Source organism: Temnothorax curvispinosus, unplaced genomic scaffold (assembly GCF_003070985.1).
Source record: "Temnothorax curvispinosus isolate PA1 unplaced genomic scaffold, ASM307098v1 QBEX01013129.1, whole genome shotgun sequence".
Taxonomy (NCBI): Eukaryota; Metazoa; Arthropoda; class Insecta; order Hymenoptera; family Formicidae; genus Temnothorax; species Temnothorax curvispinosus.
Window position 1 is genome coordinate 800,172 of NW_020222909.1, and position 21,525 is coordinate 821,696.

Sequence of the window (21,525 nt, forward strand, 5' to 3'; positions counted from 1 at the left end):
TTTTTTCGCATACCTTTCGCAAGGTAAGCACGTGTTTTGAAATTACACGTTTTTTTTTACACGTATGTTTTCAGTTATTCGATTTCCTTAGGGTGAGCACAGGGAAAGCAATGGATACAAGGAAATTTGGAACGTGGGAGAAGGAAAGGATTTTGGAGAAGGGATTAATCTTCTAGGGAGTTAAATCATAATTATAGGGGAATACGATTAAGATAATCCATTAATAATTACGAAAAACAACAATAGAACAGCTCTTTAATTAAATACCCGATTTGCATTCGTGCGGCGTTCAAAATAAGTACTCAACTGTCCTTTCGAATTTGTTTCTGATTCGTAAGTTTCGTTTCCTTTTTTGTCTTTTCTTTTCGATACATAAATCGAATAAGTAGATATTCTTGGCCTGCACGTCGGGTCAGAAACAAAATTGCTCGCTATAATTTTCTACAAAAATCAGCGTACTAAGCTCTCTCCTCAAAAATCACAAAGTAATCAACAACCTACAACTGAAATAGCGTGGACTACATCTTCAACGTTCTCGAAACGTGAAACGCTGTGTGTAACATATACACTTCTTTTTTTTTCTTATTTTGTTCCTTTCCTCTTTACTCTCTCATCAAAAGATTATTTATTAATTATCTAAATGAATAGTTAATATTCTCGCTTTGTTTCGCGTTGTTTCGATTGCATGTTGCTTATTACGAGTGACGATGGGGTTTACTCGTGCCTTCTTGGATACATGCATAACAAATTCCACATGCCAAGAGGACCCCCATTCACAATCCTATCAATCGCTTTTTTATTTTGCGAAAAAAAAGTATAGCTAAACACCTCAAATCTCCAGTCATATAGTATTATTTTGCAGCTTACATTATCCGGTTCACAAGGTCAACGGACGTAAAGTCGTCAGTGGCTGGAATCCGAAGCTGCTACTGTGCCTTCTATCGGAAAAAATATGTAATTAGGTACAATAGCAATGTGACAAAACTAAATTGTACCCGTAAAACTTTTATCCAGACACGCTATTAATATATTTCAGAATTGCAAGTGAGTCCAGGACAGGTATTATTGTAGTAAAATCATTGCTCTACCATTTCATTCGTTTTTAGCACGGATTCTATCCTAAAAAAAAAATTTGAGCCTAAATTTTTTTGGAGAGCTAAAGTCATTCAATTATTTTCCAATAAAAATGGAATATATTTATATGTATAGAGAGAGTATTTTATCTTTTATTTTTCTTAAAGTTTTTTAACCACTTAGAACAAATCACACATACATTAATATTTATCTTCGAAAATAGATAATAAGTCTATGAATACCAATTTTTCTGTTTTATTATCCAATTCTGGATAATATGATACTATAAATCTCGTTTTTTAACCTGACAATATTGATTTTCTCACCCATTTAATAATAATAAAAAAAAATTAGTGTAAAGTCACTCTTCTCTTATTGTATTCGTAATTAACGACGTTACACGTTCTATGCAATTGACGCGCTTGGAATACATGGCGTATCTTAACAATGTTCATTACCTTTTTCTATCATTGTGCAGAGGTACACTCGACTGCATCCAGCCAAGTTGATCCAAAGCAAAAGAATCTTTTTCGTTATTTTCTTGCTCTTGTAAAACGGCATCTTCGGCTCCGACCGGAGAATAGCGAAAATGATCTTGTTCGGAGAGAATGCGGCGTTTGACCGGAGATCGTACGGGCTCAGTTTGGACACTCTTGTCGCACTGACGCACCCGAAACTTCAGCGTTAAATTCGTAGACGCGGACAATGCCACCGCGTCATTCTCCCGATACTCCATATACGGGCTTTCTCCGCCAGGAAGGTACAGTAAGTTTCCTGACTCAGATCTGCGATAAGCAACGCGTTCTACTGTATTGTTCACAGTAAACGTCGTCCCATCTGCCCAGTGACCATCGTCCTTTATCGGACGAAAGTGAGTACGTGCGGAAGTCAATAGATCCTCGTCTGGTTCTGGAAGGCTGTTTACCTTCAGACTCGAACGAGATTCTTTGCGAACTCCAAGCGGAGTTTTGCTCGACGCTACCGGAAAGAAGCGGTCATCTTTTTGAGGATTGTGACAATACAAACTTGTATTGTCAATTCCGTTCCACCACCCATCCACAAGCGAATTCATCCAATTTATGTTGTATTCTACAATAATATCACTAATATAAAAATCTCCCCTGATAAAAAAAATTTAAACTCTCTACGAGATTTTTCAACTATAAGTATTACTTTGATATAAATCTTAAATTATAAAATATTGCATCAAGGATTGATATCTGACCTGCTTTATCTTTATTGCTACATTCATCTGCGTTATCCTCAATGCTGATTACATCAATACCCCATGGAGTAAGCGGTGATTCGTCAACAATAGATTCTTGGTTTGGTGTGTCAGTAGCGTAGCCATTATCTGAGGAGGTGGGTAAGGTGAAGATTGTCCTGGTAGTGTCTGTGGGCCAATGAGGTCCAGAAGGAATGGAAAGTGTCGGAGCTGCCCATATCGAAGCTGTGTCCTGTGCATTGCCTGGTACTGAATTCCAAAGTGCCTCTAAGCTCTCGTTAAACTTTGCCTTTAATTGCGCTAATCTTAACTGATCAAGTTCCTTTTCTCTTTCCCGTTCCATTGATTTAGCAAATCCAAAGCTTTCTTTCTCTTCTGATGTTTGTGATTCGATGTTCTAGAAAGAAAAGAAAAAGAATATGACTTATCGTAACGGAAACTACTACGTCAATAAGATTTGAGAGAAAAAAAAAATATAAAAGTATTATACTCACGATAGACATTTTTGTCTTTTTATTGCAAGCGTTATTATTTTTATTGTGCAAATTAATTCCGTAGTTTTTATTGTTGTTGCTGTTGGCAAAATTTCTATCTTTCTGGGCAGGAGTCTTCTTAATGGATACAGATTGCAAGGCTGGAAATGCTGCGTAATATCTGAGAGCCTTGTCACGAGATGTGAGCGTTTCTAAATTTGTTTCGGGCTCATCGTGAGATTTCTTGGATTCTTCTTCTTCATCATACGAGCTTCCGCCTTCTAATTCTTTCAGTTTTACGCACAATTCATCAACTAGAGCATCTACCCCGTATTTCTATACAAAAAATATTCTTTTTATGTATAGTTACTATTTAACATAGGCAATTTGTAAAACGTAGGAATCTTATATATTCCTAGTAGAAAATATATTTCTATATCTATAAAACTTACGTCATCAGCAGCACTTGTCAGACATTGCACAACAGCTTGTCGTTGTTCCCCGTCACCATGCGTTGGCAGCTTTGCTTTAGGTCGGGAGGCACGTACGCGACGTCCTGTGCCTCTACCTAATTCGATTGCCTCTTCTGGAGGACTTAGGGCCGAGTCGGGGCGGCGCAATAGGCTGAGTACAACGCGCGAGTACGCAACTGGGTCAATCCCCAATGCGTCCAGGCGTGTCTCAAGCCACTGGCGCAACTCCTCCTCGGCCCTCGAGCCAAAGACTTCACCTCCTCCAGGGGACGTCACTATCCCGACCAAATGCAAGGCTGGGTTCCTCATTCCCTCTTAATAGATCTCCTCCTAGACCCAGGAACTCTGACCAACTTCACTATCTCCAGGGTGATCATCTCTCCTATAAAATTATAACACCACACTTTGATTTTAGATATCATGGCGTCTAAATAGGGAATCATTAAAACGGAGCTTAGATTATTTAAAATCTGAGCGCTCTCAAACTCACCTATGTACAGTACAGTATTTTATTATTGTCGTATAATGTTTCAATTTTATGGAATCCACCACTACGTCGTCCAAACTAATCAACAGACTTATCGAACGTTTTCTGTCTGTAGTTCTTATTTTGAATTTTTCGCATTAAGTTATTTAATCGTCCAGAAATATTGTTAATATTGTTTCTCTTAAAGTTTCAGTAATCTTGTTTAAAAATTCTTTAGTTTTTGGGTGGTGGATATATCATTGAAGTGAGGCTGGCAGGTCTTAGTGAAGGATAACGAGTATAGTCTCCTTCCCATTTTGACACTAAAAGTAACAAGTGAAAGCAGTATAAATACGTATTTCTCAGTGTAGAAAAGAAACACATTGCAAATAATATTCGTTCATTTACAAATAATATTTATTTTAATTTTACTAATATAATTATACTTTTCATAAAAATAATTTATTTTTCACAGCTCGATAACACATGTTACAGTTGTAATCTGTGCTAGAATATTCAATAACAACAAAAATAATTTACAAATATCTACCTTACTTGTATACTTTCACATTATCAGCATCACTTTAAAGTTTCGAGATGTTATAGGCAATATATAATATTTAGTTATACGTAACATTTTCTACTAACGTCTATTTGTATCTATTTAAAGAAATACAAGGGACGTCAAGGTGACCAGATATATATGTGCATACATATATAGATGATATGTGTACACATGCGTATACACATAGCCAACTTTTGTTGGGCTGTTGGGCACAGCAATGTTCAGAACGAAAAATTCTATCAACGCACGCGAGAGAGGCACAAGAAATAGAAAAACCAGGATCCAGAACTTCCAGAAGTGCAAGCGGAGTCGCACGTCATACGACGGACACACGCCCGAGACCATTTGTGGTCGTTATTGAAGGCATTAAAGGGACGTACGACGTACGCGTTATCTGTAGATACGTGCGTACGACAAAAGCATCGACGTATGTAGGTATACATACATCTTAGGTGTTATCGCGGAGGTGGAGAACGCGCGCCCGAGCCGAGTGGGGCGAATTTAGGCGAGGGACGCAACGGGCGGCCGCGGCCGCGTGTCGTGTGTCCGCGAGTCCGCGCGCACGAGACGAGACGCTGGCACTGCTGGCAGCGGGAAGCGGGAGCCCGTGCTCCCGGGGGGGGTGCAACGCGAATAACCTTGCCGATTGCGCTATAGAGTTTCGCCTGAGTCATAGCTCTGCCCAGAACGAAAGCCCGTGCGTGACGACGTTACGATTTACGAAACGAGAAACGCGACTCGTCGTCGACGGCGACGCGGGTCCGCCTCGCGACGTGCGGGCTTCCGCGTTCGGACGCCCGTGCGTTTAATCGAGAGACGACGAAAAAATCCAGGATTCTCGACGTACCTGCATGCCTCGAGAGATGATTTTTCACCCCGGCCTCTTCTACACACCCCACTCAGTAAAAAACATGGCGAGCTACTAAACCGAGGAGGACTCCACCACAGCCATGCTCCATACGTCCGTACTCACACGCAGACTCATGCACGCTCCCCCTGCACCCCTAACCCCCTTTGATCATGAAGTTGTGAGCATTGTTAACGCCAACTTCAACGCTGATAACAATGTCCTAAGGATCGATCGCGTAATTTCACATGAAACTATTTTCTTTTAACTTTTTCCTCTATCTAGTCCGCATAAACTTTTATTATTCACGCGGTCACGTTTCGTCGAGTTAATGATTCTGAGTTCAAACAAATCTTTTCACGTTTCCGCCATACAATTAGTGGAAAAGTTACGTGTCATTGCTATCGCGGCACAGTGAAAATTCGAAACTGACGTCATAGCCTCGCGTTATGATAGGCTGCGTTCAGCGGAAAAAGCAATTATTCTTTAACGATTGGTTTCTACACTCGGATCCGGGGAAGAATCGGAGGTAAGAACCAATCATATTAAAGAATCAGCAGATTTTTACAAGCCGCATTGCTTTTGGACATGCACTTGTGGACTGGACAATTCTAAGCCTCTCCTCGATGAGTTTCGGAACGCGCGTTGATGTTTTAAAATTCAAACCGTCCACAGATATGTGCGCTGAATGCTGAATAGCTGCAAGCAAAGAGAAGCCTGCATCCCGATGGAAACAATCGTCCGCGCGCCGACTTGGAACGTATACGCTACTCCGAAATCGGCGGATTCATTCAACGGTCGCGGCATCGTGACGTGACCGCCGTCACCGCCGAGTGCCGCGTCACCGCGTGCTGCGCCGGCGCGGGCGGCCGAACGTGATTCGGCCGGATTCGGGGGCTCATCAGCTTGACTCGCCGTGTGGCGCGCGCGCAAGTAATACGTTACTCGTTGAACGTCGGTACAAGTCGCGGCGAGACGTTGTCGCTCGTGCTAAGTAATTTTTTTCTCGTGAACGAAAAGAAATCCTCCGGTTACAGAGTGTGTGTGTTGCAAGCTGAATGTACGCTGTATATTCTATATTCTGTTACTTCTCGTGCCGACTGCAACGTCTGCAACGAGTGGGATGGCCGAAATGAATGCCCGCCGTCGTATCACCCTCCCGCACCTTCCGGCTATGATTTGACGGGTCCTCTGCAATATGCCGTGAATGCCGTGATCGGTAAGTGAATTGTGCATATATATGAGAGACAAATGATTCGAAACGCGATACATCTGAATCTTTAATAGAATCCTTGTCTCGCGTGTCGCAGTGAGACGATAATAATTCTCACTTTTTGCTACATCTGAAATTGAATACGAAAAGAGCGTTATAAAACTTTTCTGCATGCAAGTATAGTGACGTCAACAATTAGAAAACGTCGTTTAGCAGATAGATACAATAATCGTCACACACGCTTTATTCGATATATCTGCAAAGTGTATAGGAATGGATAAAAAAATGGCACAGCCAATAAAAGATTAATTTATATTTTATTACTTAGGGCCGGTTGTTCCAACCTGTTGGTTAGCTAACTAATAGTTAAATCATATGTCTATCTTTGTCTAATGTAAAGGATAAACAAAGACATATATATGATTTAACTATTAGTTAGTTTACCAACAGGTTGGAATAATTGGCCTTACAGTGTTTGAAAATTCAATTATTACAATCATTGCTTTAAAAAAGTACAGCGAAAACTCTCAGAAGATTTAGGAAAATTACGGTAGATGGCAGCACACTGTTTAAAATTGATCATCGCTGTGAAAATATGAGACTCATATTATGAGTCAGTTTTTCTTAAATAAATACACGCATCAGTATGTTAATAATAATGTCTCTCATATATATTTAACTGGAAAAAATATACAATATACAAGCATATTTTGTTTTCACGTATGACTTGCGATCGCGATGATGGATTCTATATGAACTAAAATATTACAATATAATAATTTTTTTAAATATCATAATAATAAGATAACAATAAAAAGTGGCAAAATCTTTTTATTATACAAAGTCAAATTTCACATAAATAATCTCGCTCATTTTATTAGCAGCTTCATATGCTAAGATACGAAGATAGCGTAGCCGTAATCTTGTAGCAGATAAAATGATCGCCTCTGGGGGTGATGAAGCTGCTTAGAGTTCTTAGGTCTAAGAAAAGATCCATTAAGAGAAAAACGGCTCAAAGAACTGTCCGACTTTTTTCCCTTCTTTTAATGGATATCTGTTCTCCCTATCGCTCCCTTTTCTAGAGATACCTTCTTTCTTTTTTCTTTTTTTTTTTTATCATTATATCTCGATAGGAAGGTAGAAAGAAAAATGAGTTTTTCATATTATGATTTATCTAAGATTAAACCTTCTTTCAACGTATTCTTATATTTAGAAAACAGTGTTCGCAGGTTTCTGCCTGGGATTATTTAAAAAAACGGAGAATCTTACAATTAATTTTAAATCTGAATAAGAATCGATTCAATAGATCCATTAGTTATCCCTTGCGTTTAATAGCTTGATATCGGAAATCTTTCGACATGCTATTTAGCATCTGAGGGCGGAAATTATCATATTTCATTTCTGCTCGGAACAGGAATGGGACAGGATGGAAATGTTGCGATTTATGGCGCGATTTAATTCGCATTAGAGCGACGACGACGAGGCTGGAGCAAAACAAAATTCTTAATTCTTAATGCGAGGCGAAATTTAAAAGCGTGAGCGTGACGCGATTAATCGACAGTTTTGACAGTATTAGGATCTCTCGCGGGGGGCAATAAAACCCCCGATTTTTGCGAAGAAAAAAGAGCGAGGGAACGATTAAGGTATAGCTCACTCAGTTGGCCAGCTTCTTGGCAAAGTTCCCGTGGCGGCGGATAAAAGAAAACGTCATCGGGACTACGGTGGGAAAGAGGAGCGGACGATGTATAATCTGATATCGAGGCGCGGATAAAAGCCCGGATTAAAAGCCGGAATTAAATCATTTCGGCCCTGGCGAATTCAACGCGTCTCCGATATTAATCCACTGGCGCGCGTACACGTCGACTCCGTTGCACAGATCCATCCCCCACGACACCCCTCCGCTCCTCCTGTCCGCCGCGTCCACCGTCCACCGTTCACCCCTCGCCGCCCATATACCGACCGTCCTGCGCCCTGCGCCCGGGTTCGCTTCGCGCGGTTCGTTAGTCGCTTCTCCTGGGGAACCGTCCAAGAGCTGCGCTGTAGCGAGTGAGAGTGCATGGGTTGCAACCCCGCGCACCGAGCACCGAACGAGGGTAGAACGAGAGGGCGGGTGGAGGATGGAAGGGGGGAGGGAAAGCGCGAGAGAACACGACCGCGTAAGGGCGGTTTCGCTGCTGCGCAACCGGCACGACGCAGACGTCAGTCGTTATATACCTGGTTCAACGACCACCGCCCTGCTCTCGTCCAACCCCGAAGTGCCTGGCCCGGCTCGAGGGGGATGCACGGGGTGGCACGGAGAGGAGGAAAACGCACTCACGACGGCGGGAGGGAGAGGAGGAGGAGGAGGAGGAGGAGGGTGAGAACGGGGCGGCGAGAATCGAGGATGCAGGATGCAAGGTAAGCGGAGCGGTGCGCGGTGGTGGTAACGGCGACGGTGGTTGGGCAGAGACGAGCGTTACGATAGACGGCGGGGAGGGATCGTCGACAGGGGTCTCGCGAGCCCGTCGGAGCGGCCCACGGGCCAGTTCCGTCTCGAGCCCAGGGGTAGAAGAGCTACTGGCCGCTTGTCTGCTCCCTTCTTTCGCTATAGTTTCATTTCTTTCCGTTTTAGTTCCTCTTCAGTTCCGATTGATTGACATGTACACGTATAATATATAATCGCAAATATATCAGCACACATACACACACGCACACACAAACACACATATATATAATATATATAATATATATATTTATATATATATATAAATACACATATACACACACACATAGACACACATATACGTACATACGGAAACGCACACGCAGATCTTAGTCACGCAGGGACACCGACCCGTTCTCTCACGCACAACGTACCCACGTTTACACGCGACACCCACACGTATACACGCACACGGTAAATTCGTTTGTTCGTTGTTCGTGGTTGAATTCGCAAGCACGATTAGTATACCGACTCTCCCGTCGCCGTTGTCGTCGCCGTAGTACGTTAAATGCCACGGATACACCCGCGCCCAGTCTCCGAGTATTCTTAGGCCCGTATATCCGGCCTGGTGTAACGGGCCCGTCGCGTAGTACCTGCGTCTTCTGTCCATCCAATGCGCGCGTGCCTCGAGCGCGGGTTCGTTGAGTTTTAGGAAACGTAATTGTCGCATTCTCTCAGGTACGTGCAATCATGCAATCATGCAATCATTGTTGATCGTGGGTGTCGGCGGAGGCACCGCGACTGTTCCCGAAATGCATCCGGAGCGTATGGTCGATCGCCACGTGCGATCGTTTTCGGTGTGCTTGACAGACATCGTGAAATGCGCAGTACTCCCGAGAAACCAAAGAGTCATATGTGTCTTGATCAAATTAGTTTTAATGAAAAAAAGTCGAGCAATTTTCTAAATTAAAGAATTATTGATTAGACATGTTCCAATAAAAATTTTTTTACTCGTATTGTAATAAAATAAACTGTCTGACATGAAACTGTATTAAAAGTTTTTATAGTTTTAGTAGAACGAATTTTATATGTGATATTTTATATTTCAACATACGTATAAAGCTCTAGGTGCAATTCGGGAATGGTATCAATAATGCGAGCATACTGTATATGTTTTATTTTATATTTAGTATAATTTGTATATATATTTTTCTCTTATTATTAATATATTAATCTTTGAATGTAGAAGTTGGTATTATACACGTAATATTGATAACGATATTATAAACAACTATAAGAAATTTAACAAGTATATAATATAAATTGGAAACATGCAATGTGAGATAGAGATTTATTAGAGATTATTTTTTCACGAGAAAAGAGTGAAAGAGAAAATGGTGTACTGTAGAGAGAAGGCTCAAAAGATCTATGTGGAAGAATGCATAATATTATTATGCATAATTGCACATAGGGTATTGCATAATTTGAAGAATAAATGTGCACTATTATCGTTGATATTATTAAATTTGTAATTACTCGGTGTAAAAGTAGCGAAAGTTTCTTATCATTAATAAACCCCGATAGTAGCAATTGTATAGAAGCAGCATCCGAGTGCATTCTTCGGGTTCCTTTTCTCTTCGAGAAGTCTTCTATTTCCGTTGCCAGAAGTAGCGCGAATCGATGCAATCACCTACATTCACGTGAACCAATATTGCTTAATACGTTGTCACGAAGGCAATTTTCTTATATAGGAAATAGTAATAGTATACCACATTTGATTTTCGCGTCCTTGGAGACGTTGGAGGATCGGTTCGCCGAGGATCTCTCCTTAACCCTAGAATCCATGACTGGGGTCGATTTCGACCCCAGGCGAACTTTGAACTACGCTCCTGAGCTAGCGAGTGACATTATCGACTCAGGACCTGAACCATAATTCATTTCAACTTTCTAAAAGTAGGGTTATGTCGGGCGCAGCGTTAGTTGTTCGCTAGCAGTGAAGTAGCACAGTCGTAAAGCGGGCGTGGGGTCGATATCGACCCCAGTCGTGACTTGCCGTTTGAGTTTCGTCACGGTAAGCTAATTTTATTTTTTCGCTAGAATCAATATATATCATGTATTATTACGTAATCTGAGCATAAATAGTCATAAATATTATTTAAGACGAAATATCACACAATTTAGTCGGTAAAAATCCCGTTGCCTAAGAAGATTGACATTTCGCAGAAAATGGCTGGGCGATATAATGTTTCATTTTTTTCATATTTTTTACTATTTTGTATCAAATAAAAATGAAATAATACTTAAAATACAATTTTTTATGGTTTTTTCATCGACTTTTTCCGTATTTCAACTTTGCGAATTTCTTCATCTTTATAGTCCCAAATAAATATACTTTTTGAACAGAACATAGCGATGACAATTTTTTTCTAATAGTCTAATGTGTCCTCTTTAAAACCCCGTTTGAAATTTTAAAATCGGTTGATTACAAAAAAAGATACAAATTTTTGTTTAAAAAAAGAGGTTTTTGCTGATTTTCTGCGTTTTTCAGTCTTTAAATGGATTTTTCACTAACTAAACTTGAGTAAAATTAAATTTACCGTATACCATTCTCTTCGTTATTAAAAAACGAAGAAATTCATGTAGGTTTAAAGGCCCTTTATTTCTGTAGGACCGGTTTTACGATCAAATAAAGCGTGGGGTCGATATTGCCCCCAGTCATGGATTAGAAGGTCAAAAAAATGTATCATGGATTCTAGGGTTAACCGAGGCGAGACGATCGCTATCTGCGCGACCTGACGATCCTCTTGCATGGAACCGTCGGTTTGTTCTTGTTGGCTGCGAGCTCCAAACCGCCCCGTGTCAGCTGATTGAAATCGATAATGGTGAGCCGCGGCTCGGCGGCGGCGGGTCGCCCCGTCAGGGTCTGCACCCTGTCGAGCGGTGCCCCGGGGCTCCGGAACCTGTAGCTCGGGCTCTTGCACCCGCCGCCGACGCCCGTTCCAGTTTCACTCGCGATTCCGGTTCCGGGCTGCTGTCCCATCCGCGTACCGCTCATCGATCGGTAACGAGCGCTCGGGAGCGGTTCAGATTCCTCCCGGAAGTACCTGACGATTCGGTCCGAGATTAGCCGACTGTAATTTGTCTCGATAAATGATAAATAATACCCATATTGTTCTATCCTGAATTCGAGTTAACGTTTCTATATTTCCAATAGAAACTGTTTACCAGAGAACTATCGCCGTCGATCTTTTCTTACGTCATTAAATTTTTTCGTCTCCGTGTGATCATTTGCCCGTATTCGAAAGAGCGGATTATTAATAAATCAATACTGAAACGATATTCTTTCTCCTTAATTTTATCTCTAATATAAACAGTTTATGATAGAGATTTTGTGACATTCCGAGGTAATCGATGCATCTGCATGCGATATAGTTGAAATAATTACTCGTAAATGCTGGCGAGATGCAAGGTCGCCGGAGTTCGGACTGTTCTCGGTCTGGGCTCCCTTGGAAGACGATGTCTCTGTCGAGATTGACGCGCTCGTCTGCTCGACGGCTGATCGGGAAGCCCCGACGGGATAAGCCCAGTGAGCTTGTAATATTCCAGAAAAACTCGCGCCAAATTGCGTCCTAGTCTGTAATCTGTTTGATTCCGACCGTTAAGGACCCAACTTTCTCTGATTGTGTATTAGAATCTATAACTATTTCAAATTTTGACGCAATTATGTATACTAATTAATACCGAAATACTCTTAATACTTTTAAAGATTTTTTTAAATTTAAATTTTGGTATTTTTTAAATTTATGAGTGACTATAATTAATATAATCATTAGAGAAGGATACATCCTTCTTCCGTGTACGGCATTATACCCGGTATTCCCTTCTTGTTGTAACCATACATGGAAACCTCGATGCTGTAGCAATTGACGTGCTCCTTTAGAATAGAGCACAAATAGCGGCGGGCAGTTCCGGCTTTGTTGTGGTCTTGATTGTACATGGTGTTGCCTAGTTCATAGTCCTCCGCGTGCTGAGCTAGCAATTTCGGCAGGACAATATGCCTCTCGTACCTGAGAGGCTGGCAGCCATGAGTCAGATTAGGATACAAGCGCGATTGACGTTAAATTTTTATTCTCTCGCTTTATGGATGGTAGACTAATGATAAACTCTTTCAAATTTGGCTTAACGGAACATTTAACATTATTTGAAATGGACTAGAATTACCTGTAGACATCATCGTACGTATTTCCGTAGACGAAGACACCCGTGGCGTTGGTGTGAGCGTGTAAATCCAGAACGCAATCCAATGGAGTATGCGAGTTCTTATCGAGCGACTTCAGCATCGCTCTAGTCGCGAGCAGGGTAGGGTGAATCCATTCGGAGATGCAATTCCAGGATCGATTCAGATCTAATCCCATTACGGTGGATCTTAACGCGAAAAATAATCGTATTATCTTCTTATCCGTGATAAAAAGAGAGCTTCCGTAGAAGCGCGAAAACAGTTCATTTATAAAATTGATTCTTTGGTTTTCAATTAGAGTTTTAATTTGTTGGCAATTTATTGAAATGTGTAGCTACGTAGATATATAAAAGTCGATTTCTTTCCGATCCTATTAGAAGCATTCTCACCTGTAATTTCCGAGAAAGACACCGTCGGGGTTTAGCATCGGCACTATCTTGAATATCACGTATTCTCTTAGAACTTGAGCGATAGGATGCGCGCTGACCAAGAAGTCCATCAAACCCTGACACACGAAGGAGGACGGCGACTCGCCGGGGTGAACTCTAGCGAGGACGACGACCACTTTTCTAGGTCGTTCCGTGTCTTCGAGGTCGGAGGTTATAGTCACGAGCTCTACATTCCTCTTTTGGATCGACTCAGCCAGCGTCTCTCTCTTCGTGTACAGTAGCCTGCTGCACAAGTTGTCGAGATGCACCATGTAACGCGTGTACGAATACGGATATGTCAGTGCGAATTGGTAAACGTCGTCTTCGCGGTCGAACGCGAAAGAGAAGCTCAGCACGTAGTGATTCTGATGCTGCGCGGATCTGTAATAGAATACCTGCAACATCGAGAGGAACGAATCAGCGCTTTTAATTACTTCAATACAATTGATGAAATTATAACGAATTAATAACACGAACTAAAATAAACATCAAGAAAAACTTCTTGGGGGTTACCAGTAAATATGATTTCTGTCAAAATCATGTTTTGATAATAACATGTTATAATATTGTTTTATATAAAGATATCGACCAAAATTACGATAGTTATCAGCCACGTAGGCAAGGATGGTGATCATCAATCAATTCGCGATGCCGATAATTCTAATTTGCTAGTGCTTGAGGGAATAATTGGGTATTGGAAGTATTGGCACAGTTTCTCTACAGATTTAAACTGGCGATACTGCCAATTGAAATGTCTGCGTCAATCGCGCGATAGATATAATTGATTAGATTTGCTTTAGATTGATATGGATGTGCATTTGCGTATTGAAATTGCAAATTTAGGATATAGTTAAATCGTACTGAGACACTTTTCTAAAATTATTCTTCTATTAGTTTCTAACAAACTTAAAAATTTATATCAAGGAAGACTGAGGCAATATTCTTTGCCAACGTTCGAAGCTGAAAATGTATTAATAATGCAATCAACTTAAAATTCATAAATTGCCATAGACACGGGACTTAAATCAATAATCATTGACTTTTCGAAATTTTACCTGTTCTCGCGGTATCCTCTGCCATTTCGGCCTAGTGCTGCTCTTCACTAACGGCGTCATCCCATGTCGGAAGAGATTGGCGCTTTTAGAGATGTTCACGATGTTAAAGATCACCCGTTGATCCGCCTTTATGTTGTCTACGGTGAAGTTAAACCACAGGCGTAATCTGGGCCCACAAGTGTCAGGCCTAATAAAGAGATCGTACTCGAATTCGGAGATCAAATCCACCCTGCCGAGATTGCCGGTTTCAAAGGTCGCGTCGAAGCAAATGTGGCCCTTCTTAGCTTTACCGCTGTGGCCAGGTGGTCGCATCACCATCTTGTTTACGTTACCCAGACCACCCTCGGCATCGCTGTCTTCACTATCTGCAAGCAGCGGTCCAGCAAAATGGTTAAACAAGAAACATAAACATTTTCTAGATGTATGTAGATTCTAGATGTAATAGATGTTTCTAGATGTTATTAGATCTTGCAATCGTGATAATTTCATTGCCTAAGGGAAGAAAATTATAACGTTGTCAATGTTATTATTGTATTACGCTTGATTCGTGATTTTAAAATAATTTGATACAGCGATGAAATATTGGTTATTCGTGTGACTCATGAAACATAATGATGCGGAATGTCTGACCGGCGCGCTGATAAAGACTGGTGTGCTCCAAGGGGTCTCGTCCCTCGCAAGAGAAAACCATGACTTTCCAAATGATACGGAACGATCTATCGACAGGGTGACATTATCCGGCACTATCGGTGAACGACGAACGACGAACGACGACGATCCTTTTGGACGATCGACGCGAGAGCAAGCGTAGAGCAAGCGTAGAGCAAACGACACTCTGACCTATCGGACGGAAGACAATGAGGGACTGATGGCTCTGTGAAACCGGCTCTACATCGTGGTACGTGTTACCGCCTACGTGATAAAAGCGGAACCTCGTGATTTCGCTGCACGCTCGTGTCCGCCTTCGTGGAATCTCGCCTGGTTCGCGATCTCGCGTGAACGAACGAATCTGGGAATCGGCTCGCGGCGAAAACTCGCGTGGCTGCCAGGCGTCAAGGATCTCGTACGTGCGATCTCTCGACAGTCTGATTTCTCCCTCGCCCACATCGAAGCCCGGGCTAAACCGAGAATACTCGTTTGCGGTCACGAGATCTGGGCTCATTCGGGGCAAGCTCGGAAGTCGGCTTCGCTCTTTGATTGATTTGATTCAACAGATGCTGAGATTAGAGCGGAGCGTGATTGAGAGGCATGGCGAAAGTCGCGATAGTTTTACACGAATTACGAAGTTGAGGGCCGGGATATAGCGATACTCATATACATATAGCGATACATATAGCGTTATCCCTTATCAAGAGGTCAATTAACTGTGAGTAATATACATATATTCCGAGAATCGTCACGCTTATCCGTTGCATAGGTATATATTCTTCGTTATTATGTTATATACCTACAATTTATCGAGTGGAACTTTTCACGAGAATTACACAAGGCCAAATCTCTGTTCGCCATTATTATTATTATAATTATTTGCTAAACACTTGTTTGACTTTTTAATCGGTTATATTAAAATAATAATAAAAAATGTTATTAATATTATTGTAAAACTTTGTATTTCTACAATTCAGTTAAGTTATTTATATATGAAGAAGGATGTAGATCAGCTGTCCATAAGAATGTACGATTAAAATATGTCGACTATTATTGTCGCACACACACACACAAGTAAAAATGGTAGAATTATTCTATAAATAATATTTTTCGATCCGGAGAAAAGACATCGTTTCATACATTTCATACAGAAGCAAAAATTATGAAGAATAGATAACGAAGTCCCGTGATGTTTCCATCATCGCTATAATATCGCATATAGGACAGAATTCCGCTAAACCGGTCTTTATCGCGCTCTTTATCATGGAAACTCTTATCTCAACCCGGTGTGGCAATACAGTTGCAGATCTAAATTCAGATCATTCGATATCTATTTCTATCGCATCCGCTACTCGACGACGCAAATGTCGCATTTTATAGCTAAAGACACTATAGTCCTCCTCCGCATGCAAGAAGGGTAGATATACTAACTTTACAATTTACATCAAGATACGTATAGTTGGATCGTCAATGATTCAACGCGCGGAAACAGAAAAGTTGCGCTTTGTCTTTTCAAGAAATATTGAATATTCTGTCTAGCCAGTGTCTATCTATAGTAACATCTCTCAGTGCCACGTATGGTGTTCGAACTACCGTAAAATATTGACTGTTTATGATATTTTAGAATAAAGTTCGACTTAATTAATTTACTAGTCCGATCGATGATTAATTAAATAGATATTCGAGCAGTTTAATGTTTCATAGAATAATAGACTTTATATAATGAATGAATATAATTAATATATTAATATATTAATATTAATAAATAATCTTGAGATCTATTGATTATATATAATTAGTTTGACTTTAATTTACATTCTGTGACATTTATAAATGAATTAGGAAATCGTTCGTTTTTGCATTCTCGCACTTCTATTCTTGGAATATATTAGAAAGATTAAGTGGCGTGAAAGATTTAACAGGCGTATGATCTATCTCATGCAAAATGTTCAGAAAGTTAAATAAATTACTATTTATAATACTCATATTTGCACGTGTGACAATTTGCAAAACTACCGCATAAATTATATTTTTATCAATGATAATGCAACATTCGTTCAAGGATTTTTAAATTTTCTGAAGTAAATTGCTATTACATTTTACTGCGATTACGTTGAAAAAATATTGCGAAATTCTTAGGACGGGAAATCGGATAGCGACGGGAATGGCGCCCGGAAAATGCAATTAAAAATGGAAAAAAATAGAAAGCACGGAAAAGCTCGGAAAAGGGCGGAGAAGGGAAAGAATAAGAGAGAAAAAGAAAGAAAATTGTGCAACAGTATACTACTGCAATATACAGTAAACTCATGCTAAATTTCCGAGAATTTCTGTTACACGCTCGAGGAAAATAACAAAGGCCATCTCTTGAACTCCGTCCTATTTTAATTGCTGCCACGACCAGAATGTCGTCATGAGGTCGTGAATTGCAATCGATAAAACGTCGGAAATATTGGCGAAATTCACAGACCGTTTCTCACATAAATTATTTTACTTAACTAAGATACAAATCACATGACAATAATTCATCGCAGTCGTGAACTTTAGTAAATAATTAATTACGAGGGAAGAAACACACACAAACGTAGATCTGCTAGACATCGTCATTTTCTCCGGAAGTGCCAATAATAACCGATTTCAAGTGATTAATATCACAAAGCGAAGAAAAATAATAATAAGAGAAAAAATCCTTACGCACTGGAAATTGAACTTTGCGATACAATTCCACAACTCCCTCAAATAACTCGCATATGCTTCATCAGCATGTAAAGCGCATTTAGTTAACTAAGGAAACTTTCAGCCGTGCTTTCGATTTCGCGTGCGCGAAGCAGCTCGAAAAAGCCGTCAATTTTACGTCCTTAGAACTACCTCTTCGGCCGAGTGATTGACAACCTGTGTCGGTGTTCGCCTACGTCTCCCGGGCGGAGTTTCGAGCCAGTGCGAGATGGGAAATGTCAGGGTGCAATCAGCGAGCGCGTGATGATCCTCGCGTGACCCCTCGCAAAGTGGATCCGATCGATCTGACGGATCGCGAGCGAGATCCATCGAGAACGTGTACGGACGCGTGACAGGTCGGCGATAGCGCGTGCAGTCACGAACGGGTCCCGCGAGGCCTGCTTTGAAGAGACGACGTATAAAGAGCACACGTAGGTATAATACGTACCGGTATCTTCGGACATGTTGGCGGGACACAGCGGGACTTGTTCCGGACTGGACCATGCAAGAAGCGACTTTGCGCACTGGGCGACACCGTCGCCGAGTCCATCCTGGTTTCCTTGGTTTGTTGAATCGATATGCAATACGCGTCTCGAGCGCAGCGCGGTTGTCTTGCACTGCAAACTGTTCCAGATAAGCTGAGGACACGAACCTGTCTAAATGGAGAAATAAAAATGCCGACAGTAGACCCGAGGTCTGCTTCGGAACGAATTGAACTGGCGGCGCAATGAACTCTTTATTTATAATATAGCGCTCTGACGTATCTCTTCGAATTTTATTCTCCTATAAAACAGAATTATCTTGTTGCGAATACTTTTGGAGCGCAAACGATCTGAATATTCAAAGGCGATGATCTTAACTTAGCCTCATCTTTTAAGCAACGAAAACTTTTTGGCATGCGAGTCTCATGTAGGTGTGACTTATCGCATGATAAGTCGTAGTTATCTGATTCTTCAAATAACGATGGTGAATTTTCCGAACCATCGATAACACAGGTCAACTGGAAATTATTTCTCGAAAATAAGATTCTTATTTTGAAGATCAATAAGCGGGCTTTGCCCTTCGTGTAATTGTTCTTCAAAGTGTCCAATCACAGAGTTAATCAAATCGTTACTCAGCCCTGAAAATTAAACGATTTTACATAGCCGTTAAATCAGACGCTAGTTAGCAGCCAGTCACGTCATTTCCGACTCCTAGTCCCGAGGATCGTTCATTTTCCCTGTAATTTCGTTGGTTGGCGTGCTTATGTAACTCCTAGGAAGAAGAGGCGAGGAAGGCGGGTGGAGATACGTAATTACATATACATATGTATGTATATAAATATACATACAGAGTACCTCTGCACTGCATACATGCAGTCTTATTCCTAGATCTACGCAATGTCTCATGTATCGTGTAGATGCGCGGTCATAAGGCGAGTTCGATCTACCTACGCTTGGCCAGGCTCCGCTTCGGGAGAGGAATGATAACCCGAGAGCGAAAAGGAAGGAAGAGGGTAGACGTGAGCGGGACTCTGCTCGCTTCGAGACATTTCCGCGGACGATAATTTTCACGAACAAGATGACGACGCTGGCCACTTATCCATCCCTCAGTCATTGCCGTGAAATGAATTTTGAGGTCGGTATAGCAAATGAAGACGCACGGCGATTCTGTTACACAAGAAATGACGTAACGCCATGTATAAAACAAGTATGACTATGAGGACAATGATGATTTGTGGTTGATAATGGTATAAGTTTGAGAGTGATGTATCAATCGTGATGGAAAAACGGATGCCTATAAAAAATTATTAATAATAATCGTACAATAATGCTAAGTAATGTATTGCGCTCTGTATTCAGCGATATCAGATATTTATTAAACAAGGCTCTTGAAAAACGTGAAACGTTTTAAACGTTTTACATGCTAGTATAATGCTATCAGGCACCAGCTGATCTGCAAGGGAATCTATTCTCCTACTTTGTGTTCTCGTTTTCTCTTATAAAACTAGATAGTCGCAAAAGCCGAAGGAGGCTAGAGTGTAACGAATTTCCAAAGATAGGATGCAAATTAAATGGCACAGAGAGGAGTGAAAAGGCGGGTGGGGAATAATTCCGTACAAACGCCGTGCTGCAGGATCCGGTAAACCAATTTCCCTCCGATCTCGGAGGATATTTTTCTGGATGTCGGTTAGTGGTAGTGGTGGTAGTGGCGGTAGTTGGTAGCGGCGCGTTCCCTGGTGAATGCCCTCCTCCCCCGGGCTTTAGGTGGGATCTCCGGATAAAGCCACCCTTTTGGCCCCGCTCTCCGCATCCTGTTCCGCACCCCTTCCACTATTCTGTGGGAGTACTAGGAGCGCGAAACGAGTGGGAAGAGGGACGAGCGTGGAACTGCACGAGAGAGAGTGAATGACTGGGAGAACGCGGAGAGATCGATATTCGAAAGACCCCCCGGTGCCCCCCGAGCATCCCCTCGAACCCCGGCCGGCGGCTCCGTCTGACGCTGGCACCCCTCGATCTACTCTCGCAGTGGCGTAGGAAGGAGGCGCGGCCGTCGCCCGGGGTGGATTGGGCGCGCCGGTCTTCCCAGGACACTCACCAGGGAGCACAAAGAGGACGAGCGCCCCCGTAAATTATCCGCTGCGCCGTCCTCTCGCGGAATTTATGCGACCTTCTCTGGAAGAGGTGTCTAGACTCCTCTGCTGATTAAGATGTGGAGTGGGCACGACCCGCGCCGATCGATCGTCAGCGATCGGTGAGTTTTATAGACGGTTTCACTGGCAACTCGGCGGTACATTTAGCACACTTCGACGTCACCATTGGGACGTCGACGTCAATAGCGATTCATGTGTACAAATTATTTTCTAAAAACTATAGAGATTATAATTAATAAAGTACAAGATACATTAAAAAGGATTGAAGATACAGGGACAAGAATAATTTTTTTATTATTGTTCAATCATTGGTTATTTTTAGCCAACGTTTGTAAATATGAGATTGGTACATGAAAGTTATTTCTTCTCTTTTCTTCTTTCTATGACTTATAATTAGTATCATATACATATATTTAAAAAATAGTTGATACGATAAAGAATGATACACGCGAAAATGTAACCGGTTCAAACATTAAATTTGCTATCAAGTTTTTTGCATAATTCCAAAACATATTATGTAATAATATTACATAATTTATAATTATACGCAATAATATCACATTATTATTGTGATAATGACATCATTGTTACGATAATAACAATGAAGAACAGAATTTTTAAAACGTAATATATTATTTGTTACTCTCTCGTTATTAAACTAAAGCTCTTATTGACACCAAGATCGGACTACTTTTCTACACGCTTCTCTATATTTATTTTGTTATGTAACATTATATCATACTCAGCGAAGTTTCTTAATAAAATTGCCTGTTTCGCGTTGATAACCAGTATTCAATCTCCTACGCCACTGACGCACTTCGACTGACCCTTATATGCATACGTGCTATTTACCATTAGATTACACCCCTTGTCTCCCTTGTCCCTTTTCGTCTCTCCCCAATGACTCTTTCTCTCTTATTTCCTTTGTTCCACAACGGCGACTCCTTTGCTCCACACCGTTCGCCTATCTCTTATATCTTGTAATATCGAAATGTGGCGCAAACGAAACCAATTATATGTATATATCATCGTGTCCGATATTTATCGGTTTTTGC

The 21,525-nt window shown here is 41.3% G+C and overlaps 2 protein-coding genes across 5 annotated transcripts; both read right to left on the reverse strand.

Annotated features, from left to right (window-relative positions):
• Positions 1-63: 63 nt before the first annotated feature.
• On the reverse strand, positions 64-5,266 carry LOC112463204. Of its 3 annotated transcripts, none has more exons than XM_025029422.1 (7): positions 5,124-5,223; positions 3,736-4,034; positions 3,225-3,627; positions 2,794-3,108; positions 2,300-2,696; positions 1,533-2,163; positions 64-938 (listed from the first exon to the last, which is right to left on the reverse strand). In XM_025029422.1, exons 3-7 carry the CDS (start codon positions 3,552-3,554, stop codon positions 878-880), a joined length of 1,734 nt encoding a protein of 577 aa, XP_024885190.1. In that variant the 5' UTR covers positions 3,555-3,627; positions 3,736-4,034; positions 5,124-5,223; the 3' UTR covers positions 64-877. The 3 variants fall into 3 exon arrangements, with proteins under 3 accessions (XP_024885190.1, XP_024885191.1, XP_024885192.1); XM_025029424.1 differs by lacking the exon at positions 64-938 and adding an exon at positions 963-1,119 and having other exon boundaries at positions 5,124-5,266; XM_025029423.1 differs by lacking the exon at positions 3,736-4,034 and having other exon boundaries at positions 5,124-5,209.
• A 4,750-nt stretch (positions 5,267-10,016) lies between these two features.
• Positions 10,017-18,584, reverse strand: LOC112463232 (cytosolic carboxypeptidase 6). Of its 2 annotated transcripts, none has more exons than XM_025029490.1 (9): positions 18,287-18,584; positions 14,479-14,843; positions 13,385-13,818; positions 12,980-13,183; positions 12,602-12,825; positions 12,204-12,399; positions 11,522-11,862; positions 10,528-10,591; positions 10,017-10,448 (listed from the first exon to the last, which is right to left on the reverse strand). In XM_025029490.1, the coding sequence occupies exons 1-7, from the start codon at positions 18,300-18,302 to the stop codon at positions 11,538-11,540; spliced, it is 1,764 nt and encodes a 587-aa protein (XP_024885258.1). In that variant the 5' UTR covers positions 18,303-18,584; the 3' UTR covers positions 10,017-10,448; positions 10,528-10,591; positions 11,522-11,537. The 2 variants fall into 2 exon arrangements, with proteins under 2 accessions (XP_024885258.1, XP_024885257.1); XM_025029489.1 differs by lacking the exon at positions 18,287-18,584 and adding an exon at positions 15,109-15,449.
• Between the last annotated feature and the right edge of the window lie 2,941 nt (positions 18,585-21,525).